Raw genomic sequence first — 9228 nt, 5'->3', positions numbered from 1 at the left:
GCACCATGGTGTGGTCTTTCTTTTCTTGTGACTTCTTGATGTTGGTAAATACAATAATTGAAAAATACCACGTTACATACACAGCAAATTCTGGTCTTTGGAATAAACTCTCTGGGAGTTCAGATTAACTACATTTGAGTGTACATGCGTGACCATCGAATGAACTCTCGTGCAGAGTTAGAGTAACTCTTTTCTGGGAGTTGGTTTTTCAACTCTTTATAGGAGTTAAAACTAAACTCTCATGGAGTTAAATTTCTACTACCATAAAGAGTAAAGTTTAACTCATAACTAGAGTTCATTTTGATATTAACTCTTTTATAGTGTTACTCATCAAATGAAAAAAGGTTTTAGGTGAAAATTACTACAAAACACCATACTGATTATTATGAATGTATGAATTTTATTTATTAAAAATGTCATATTCAAAATTCAATGCTGCATGGACTAACATACATTCTGTGTAACAGCACTGTAACATTCAACATTAAAACAGCAACAATTATGGCAGCTAAACAGTTGAGACATTGTGTGACATTCTATATATATATTCAGGTATCATGGTCAGAAGGGGTCTCATGAGGAACACATGTGCTAACAGTAGCATGTATCTTATTCAGATGTCTTCTAAATCCAGAATAACTTGAGAATTGTAAACAACATCCTATCTGACCACATTTTAGTTTCAAATTTTTGCCAGGATACATTCCATGAACTAGTTTTAAATGTCTGAACAAAAGTAAAGCTGTACCAAAGGATAAAGCACAGAGAAAACAGGTCAGCATTTTGAATACATAACCTGGTTACTACTTATTCAACAGCTTTGCTCGCAACTCTTTGACTCTTGGACTCTTGGACTTTCCACCGTTGTGCCTACATCAATATTGTACACAGTGGTTTGCAAAAATGTGTACAGGCTGGACAGAGCGTCTTCATATTTCACACTGAAAACGAAGTGACACTTGAACAGCTCATCAAATGCACCCAGTGATGTACATGACTGACATGGAAGAAGCTTTCGATCCAAGACTATGTAGAAGCTGAAAACCTGTGCTTTTGAAGTCCCTGTGGCCAGGAGATATGGCTGAGGGTTTCCTTCATTGTTCATGAGGTGATCCTCAAGGCTCTGGCAGGACTGAAACACAATAAAAAGCATCACTTTATAAACCCTTAGGTTAACAAAAAGTGTTCCATGAACCACAGTATCTGGAACTGGATCACATTATCTTGACAAATGGGGAGATAGAACTGAACTTCACAAACATATAACAACTAGTTGAGGGTATGAGCAGAAAAGAAGTGATCCATACACACATTATGCACACTGCTGCTTTTTTGATAACTTTTAAAAATGAAAACTAAAATTACTACACTAATAAAGTGTTACTTTAGGACACTACCTGGCTCATCAGCATCATCCATTTCTTCGTTCAAGGCAGATTTCAGCAATCTTTTCAGAAGACAAGTCTCTTTAAGGTCTCTGGCTTCCCTGGCAACCTTGTCTTTAAAAGTGGTGTTCCATTTTTCCAGGAACCTGGAAGCCGTCTCTACTCCAAACATCATTGCAAAGTCCTGCAAAATCTAACAAAGGAGAAGTATGTCCATTAAAATCTATTTTTTTAAGTCAAGTATTTTTCAGATTCCCATTTGTTCACCTACCAATCCTTTAGTGTCCAAAAAACGAGGAAACATCTGAAGAATGTTTGCTGATTCTTGTGGGTCATGCAGTATCTGCTGACGATAGTAGAATGTCTCTCTCATCTTCTGGAAGACTATATCTTGGTCAGTGGTGTGATGAAGAAGAGACATGGCTTCCATACATTGATCTCTTGTTTGCTGGTCATTAGTTAAACCAAACGTTCTTCGTGATGTGGGCCCTCCTTTCAGTTCCACTCTGTTCTGTGATGCAGTGGGGGTTTTGGATTGACGTTGCACAGTCTTGATACGCCACTCAAGAAAACCTTTGTTGCTCTGAATGTCATAGAAATGCTCCTACAGAAAGAAAGAAATTGCATACATTGTAGAGTGTGTATATATATTTATATATATGTGTAGGGAGAGAGACAGAGAGAGAGCAAGTCTTATTACACACTACAGTTGCAGAGCAAACTCACATATCCCTTTTTGGAGTACGGATCCTTCAAAGATGGGAAGAGTGACACGATTCCAAGCGCATGAAACTCCTTTGTTGCTTTACTTACAGTTCTCCTGCAAAAGCAGAAGTGTTTTTGTGATAGGATCCTTGCAAGTTTTAAAAATGAATAAAATAAACATTATTCCTCTTACCCTTCTTTTTCACGCATGTGAGCTACAATGATGTTCACCATTAATCGCCTGGTGGAATCTTTCAAACTCCCAGTTTTTTCATACTCATGGATGACAGTCACCCCTGCTGGTTTGGAAGTCAGAATCTGCTCCACTGTCTAAACACATTTGATACAAAGAACAAAACAATTGACAAAAAATGAGACAATTTTAACCCAAACAACGATTTCAATCTGTGGATTATACATATGAAATACAAGAAATACTATATCAAATTATTTTTCTCTTATCTGTTTTATCTTCATGTTTAAGCTTTTTCAAGTACTGACAACTAAAGAGTCAAGTATAAGTCTATTAAGTAATGTATCTACATTTCTTGCATGTATGCTCTCCAATAGAGGCTGAACCAGTCCGGAATCACTTGTGTCACTGCCCTGACTGCTGGTGGTTGAGACAGACAATGTATCTGTTAGACTTGGAGAGGAGGGCTCTTCCACATGTTGCTTCAGGACAGTCAAATCTGAGGGTGACAAACAAAAATATTAGAATATAAAGCATATACAATCAAAAATCAACCACAACAAAGCTACCATTTACACACATAGGGCCAGTAAACTGTATGCTTTGATTAAATTATACTTTTTCCCAGGAGAACAGATGGTTATTTTGTATTTTATTATGGTAATATACCATTTACATACCACAAGGTGTGAGTGTCACATAGTGTGTTAGGTCTGAGCAGTCACGCAGCTTCTTGGATGATTCTGTTTCCAGGATGTCTGAAATGCATGTGATAAATCCAACTTACTGTTGAGCCATGAAAGCAGCATTTTGTGATTGTTACCACAGGATATTAAACTAATTAAAAATGTTTATTTAGAAGTAGCTGTACAAATCAAATCCTACAAAGTCTATCAGAGCATATATTTACTTACCTTCAGCTGTATAGATGACAAAACACACCTCTTTGACTCCTGCAAGTTCAGGAAAGACATCCTCATCCACCTCTATACCCTGCTCATCCGTGACTTTCAGTGCTGCAGTTTCTGGTATGAGAAACTTCTGCTGCACTGAAGTAAAATCATCACTTAGTTAATAACAACATTATCCTTTCCACTTTAATGACTTATTACAAACCATGTATAACTTACCTGCACTCATAAAATCTGTGAAGCTGACTTCTTCCAATTTGACATATTTCTTTATCTCTCTGTGTTTTACTTTTATCAACATCTTGGCCACCTACAGAAAAAAAACCCTTTACTAATATGAAACACAACATGTGGAAGAAGAAGAGGCTGTTTATGGTAACTTTATGTGAACTGTGTATAACTTAATCTATAAACACTTTCTTACATTGAGTTAGCCTGTCCACACTAGCTACTGCTTAAAATCTATTTAGCTAGGCTAGGTTTAGCAGACAATGTGACCGCATGTTTGCCGTGTACTTGTCTTTTCAGGTCTGGCGACAGGGTTGCGTGCATATCTCAGTGTGAAGCAAGGCTAACTGATGTTCATTGACAACGTGAACTGTGTATCTTCAAATACAGTAAGATAAGTTAGTTAGCTAACTTTTAACTAATGTTAGCCTAGCTGCTATCACCGAATCCGCATAACATGCAGAAAACACGTGTAGTGATAGTTAACTTAATATTTTACTTATGCATCCATGTAACCAAATATATACAAATAACGTCACACCACACACAGAAAACCCCAAAGTAAATAAAGTATTTTTACCTCCTACATGTCGGAGTCCAAGAAACAAGCACAGATAGGCAGGGTAACGGTCGACAGACAAACAACACCAGCAACGTGTTGAATTAGACTCCTTAGCACTCAGTGAATGAACACCTAAATATTACACCGCTTGAGAGTACTCCCCAACACTGACTGTAGTATAAGGTGAAAAATAAACTCCTGGAATGTAACTCTTGCGCACTTTTATGCCTAACTCCAGAATATTTAACTCCAGAGATTTGCTGTGATATAACATGCATATAATAATGCACATTATGCAGTATGCTTCTGCTGTGAGGTCCTGCCTCCATGTACTTATGCATTTAATCTCTAGACGGGTATATTTATAAATAATATTATATTAGGGAAATTTTCCTATACGTATTTTTGACCTGGGGGTAGAATTGATTGTGAAATGGAAAGGGAAATGCTTATGAACTTGCAAATTAAAAACATGATGCATTTAAGGTAACCCTTTTTCATTTTTATTCAAGAAGAGAATTTGTTCCACTGTGCGATGGCCGAACCTGTTCCTTTTCGTTAAGATAATTTCTCCTGCCTTAAGGAAAATCCCTTCACATGGCACAGAAGAGGCTGGAGTGCAGAAAAACTGGTAGAGATGCAGTTATGGCTCCACAAACTATCAGCTAAAGAGAATAAATAAATTAAATTGCTGCACATTTTGTAGACTAACATTTTAAGATTATTTTTTTTAAATAAAATACATCTTTTTATAACATTAAATGTTACGAGTCAAATGGAAGTTATTTAATGATATTTACATTATGAAAAGCAGATTTTTTACATTTTAAGTTTGTCCCGTTTTCAGATAAAATAAAGACGCACAAAACAAAAGCAAATAGCCAGAACACAAAGCTGGAAAACCCACCGACCAAAATAAACTCAAAATACTCCCACACAACAGAACCAAATCTCTCAGTAGAATGATCAGTGGTTCGCTATCTGCCACCATCAAAACACTCCACAAATCCCGCAAATGATTCACTTCCTTCCATTTGAATCAGGTACCGAAGCAGTTACGTGCGTAATGAAGCTTCGGACGTCACTGGTCACGTGACTTTTGCCAAACGAAGCAAGCCTCGACACAGTGCTTCTGAACCAGTGTGTTGGTTTTTTTCGACACACGCTCCGGAGCGTCAGCTTCAAGCGGGCCATCACTAAGAGCAGGTGAGACACACATGTTAGTCAAATGATTGTTTGCCAAAACTCATCAGAACATGTATCTAGTGCCTAGTGTATCTTTTTAGGTTTGTTATTTTTCAAATTCTATATTTATTAAGTTATGCAGGCTTGTTTGCACAACAAGGCTAAATAGTTATATAAACTTTTCTGAATCTAAATAGTGTACTTTGGTAGAGTTAAAAAAATAATATGGTGAAAATTATCTATTGAAAAGGAATACTTGAATAATATTGACTTTGAAAATGTCAATGATAGGTTCGCAAAACTCAAGCCTCAAAGATACAGTCTCATGTTACCACAATTAAGAGGTGTTGTCAGTGTAGTGCAGGTCTATGATGATTTTCAGCGCTACCATCATCTAGTTTTGATTCTGGTTCTGTCTTGGTTAAGTCCTAAGTAGTCCTGATTTTGAACTGTTGTAGTCCTGTTTTAATTCCGGGTCAGTTCTGGGTCTGGTTGAATTGGGGTTTAGTCCTCGTGTCTTGATACAGCCCTGATTTTGTTCTGCCTTGCTGCTTAAAGAAAAAAATAGTTTAAGGCAAGGGCGTCGATTTGGCATGGACGGAGGGGACATGTCCCCACCAATAATTTGATCGCTTCTTCTAAAAAACCCCCAAACCCGATAGAAAGAAAAAAAAAGATTTGTCAGCGTCTCAGTCACCCAGCGGTGCAGAAAGAGTTAAATTACGTTCTCTACTGGAGTCCGACCTCATGTGACAAATATGACCAATGTGATTGGCTGAGCCTTTCAGGGAGCTCTGTTTAGTTTCAGCAGCGGCAAACCTGCGCTGAGAGGAGGACGGTAGCAAAGAGGAAAAACGTGCATATAAGAAAGTATTTTTCAAAGTAACCTGTAAGTCACTTAAAGCCAAGCTCACTCATAAAATGTGTCCATCATAATAACGTTACAGGCTATGCTAGGCTTTGGCCCACATCAGTCTAAAATTGTATGTAACCATGAATAACGTGTTTTGGAAACTAACTGCACAACATGCAGCTCTGTTAGTTATCTCAGTCTCAGAGTAGCATTTCTAATTTTGATTGAAACTGTCAGAGAAAACGGCAGCCTCGAGTAAGCCAGGATATTAGTTTACAGAGGCTGTTAGAATTATATGTCTCTACGTTAAAATGTTGGTGACACAATAATTTCATCCTAGTGGCACTGACATATTCATAGGGTTAATTTTTGAGACAAAATATCATGAGGTAGTCATGATTTTGCAAATATTCCACCTTGTAGTGCAGTTTGCACTACAATTGTTAGGCTGCTGATGTAAATTGATTGATTAGTGTAGATTTGACAAAGAATCTGAATTGACATGTCTCACTTTTTATATGGGACAAATCAATGTGTTATTTTAACAAGAGGCAATATGTCCTAGTGCAGTCAGAGGGGAAAAGCCAGGGCCAAAGGTGAGGTACATCAAGCACAGAATAATAATTTTGTGGTCATCTTAGATGAGTTTTATCGACAAAAACCACCAGTTCATTTAGTGTTCCCTTAGTGCTAATGTATACGAGAAGTCGGTGTACTATAACTGAAGTAATCGTGTTAAGATAAGATAAGATTACCTTTATTATTCCTACACGTGGTATATTTGTTTTGTCACAGCAGAAAGTGGGCAGTGCAAAGTTATATAGCAAAAATTAGAATACAATAAGTATAATATACTGTACACAACTGTACAGAATAGAATAAAATAGTAGAATAAAATAGAATAAAATATACATTACGATAAAAATAGAATACAAATGTTATATACAACTGAGTAAAAATACAACTTACAACGTCTTATTGCACATGTGTGTGCTTGATCAGCTGCAAAAGTCTTTGTTGTGGAGTCTGACAGCAGGAAAGACCTGCGAAATCGCTCCATCCCACATTTAAGTCCTTAAAGTTATATTCTGTTATTGTCTTGACTGTATTTGAAGCTATTTTTATTTTTGTATGATACCTGATTGATGTGGAATAAAATCAAAGTAAACTAAAGTCTAAAATACTTAGTCATTTGTTTAGTAGTAATTTAACATTATATAATTCACATATAAAACTATGAATTGTAATTTTAAATGGTTAGCATGTAGAATAGCATATTTTCTCCTTTTTTTTTATCAAGAAACAAAGACGAAAAGGAAAAAAAAAGAAACAGCGCAGGGTTCGGTGGTTGAAACACCCGTCCCCACCAATGCCAAAACCAAATCTACGCCCTTGGTTTAAGGTGTCCTGAATATGTGATATATAGTTTTTTCTTATATGAAGTTATTCTTTTTCGAACAAAACTCAAAACACAGCTGTGAAAAACATGCTGTGAAGTTAAGTAGTCTTGATGGTTTGACTGTCAAATGACAGCTTCAAATTTACATGAGAATGACTTAACTGGACATTTTACCGCACTGAACAGTGATTTCAGGTGTGTCAGGGTAGAAGTAGTTAACAGTAGTTTTAATGCTTTATTCTGTCTTTTATTGGGTTGGTTCTATAATATGGTTTTATGCATGTTTGTATATATTTTGCATGCCTTTATTTTGGACCTTTATTTTACCCACACTTTAATCAGTGCAATTCGCCACACCTTCACACACTTTATTAAAGGTAGGAGAAGAGACAGAGCATGTGCAGAAGTGGCACAAGCATGAAGACTGCAGAGCTTCAGCAGAGCAAAAGGATGGAGAAGCCAGACAGATGTCTGGGAAAGCCTTTCTCAGTGAGACACAACCAGTCAGTGGCGGCAGTGGCGGTCCTAGCCTGTTTGGCGCCCTGGGCGAACACTCCCTCTGGCGCCGCCCCCCCCCCCCCACACACACACACACACACACACACACAAAACATGTTAAGGATTGTACATTAACATAAAACTGTTGTCCACACACACATATGAAGAGAGAGAGAGAGTATGCATAGTATGCAAACGGCTACCAAACAGCCATCATAATTCGTCATACAATGAGAACAGGACAAATCAACAATTGACAATGACTAATTAATATTAAAATCTGTAACATAATGTATTGTTTGGAGTTTAGTCTGTTACTGTTACTATTTTTACCATTTCTTCTTGGGGCAACTGTAACCCACATTATTTCCTTAGGGATTAATAAAGTATTCTGATTCTGATTGTTTCAGGATGACCTGCCATTATCCAATGACACATCTGTTTACCTGTATCATTTGTTCGTTTCTTCTCCTCTTCTTTTCTCTTTTTTCTAAACTGAGCACCTGATGGCTTTGAACTTTTCTTGTCCATCTTCCATTGGTTTTAATTTTGCACTCCAGTATGAACACCCATCCCTCAACCAGAGGATCACCACAACATAACCTAAGGCTACGTTCACACTGCAGGCGAAAGCGCATCAAATCCGATTTTTTTTGACCCTATGCGACCCATATCCGATCATGGTATGACAGTGTGAACGGCACAAATCCGATATTTTCAAATCCGATCTGGGTCACTTTCGTATGTGGTCCTGAATCCGATACATATCCGATGTTTTAGAAAGCGACTGCTGTGTGAACGGTCAAGTCGCATTAAATCCGTCTTTTGCGTCACTGACACAAGACAGACGCCAATTATCAGCGCCGGAGAAGCGCCCGATAGGACATCGCGAACGATTTCTTGCCATCCGGCTGTGGCGTGTCCAGCGGGGTGGCCTGGGGAGGCACAGGCCACCCCCCCAACCAGACTGGCCACCCCAGGTGCCACCCCGAAGCCAAAACAATAAAATCCAATGAAATATCAAATGTACGATTATGTTTTCACAGTGAAGCTCAGATATCCGAGTGTAAGTGAATGCAGCATCGGCTATGAGCATCATGTTAGCAAAGGTAGGAGAGCCAAGCACGAAAGACAGCACCACAGAAAACAGTTTTTCGGCGAAAGATTAACAGTTTAACATAGCTGGACTGGCCATCGAGCATGGCGGAGCTTCCACGGCGGCTAGCAGGTGGATGAGGGAAGGGTAGGCAGGAGGAGGAGAGACCCGAGGCAGCCGCTGGTCGGAGCGTCAGGTGAACTGAACTTCAGG

The 9228-nt window shown here is 38.2% G+C and overlaps 1 protein-coding gene across 1 annotated transcript; it reads right to left on the bottom strand.

The window, feature by feature from the left end:
- Positions 1 to 421: 421 nt before the first annotated feature.
- Positions 422 to 3995, bottom strand: LOC100710309 (uncharacterized). The gene is made up of 9 exons (XM_019362052.2): positions 3414 to 3995; positions 3198 to 3332; positions 2964 to 3041; positions 2634 to 2782; positions 2284 to 2420; positions 2112 to 2205; positions 1657 to 1989; positions 1398 to 1578; positions 422 to 1132 (listed from the first exon to the last, which is right to left on the bottom strand). The coding sequence occupies exons 1-9, from the start codon at positions 3493 to 3495 to the stop codon at positions 1116 to 1118; spliced, it is 1206 nt and encodes a 401-aa protein (XP_019217597.1). The 5' UTR covers positions 3496 to 3995; the 3' UTR covers positions 422 to 1115.
- Positions 3996 to 9228: the final 5233 nt, after the last annotated feature.

Source organism: Oreochromis niloticus, linkage group LG7 (assembly GCF_001858045.2).
Source record: "Oreochromis niloticus isolate F11D_XX linkage group LG7, O_niloticus_UMD_NMBU, whole genome shotgun sequence".
Lineage (NCBI taxonomy): Eukaryota > Metazoa > Chordata > Actinopteri > Cichliformes > Cichlidae > Oreochromis > Oreochromis niloticus.
Note: the sequence above shows the minus strand (reverse complement) of the source record. Positions and strands in the feature narration are given on the sequence as shown.

Bases quoted from the DNA above. Each gene is read 5' to 3' on its own strand.
- LOC100710309 (XM_019362052.2), bottom strand. From the start codon at position 3,495: ATGTTGATAAAAGTAAAACACAGAGAGATAAAGAAATATGTCAAATTG. The intron at 3,042-3,197 runs GTAAGTAAATAT...CATGCATTTCAG, and splicing joins TGTCATCTATACAGCTGAAG to ACATCCTGGAAACAGAATCA. The intron at 1,579-1,656 runs GTAGGTGAACAA...CTCCTTTGTTAG, and splicing joins TTTTGGACACTAAAGGATTG to ATTTTGCAGGACTTTGCAAT.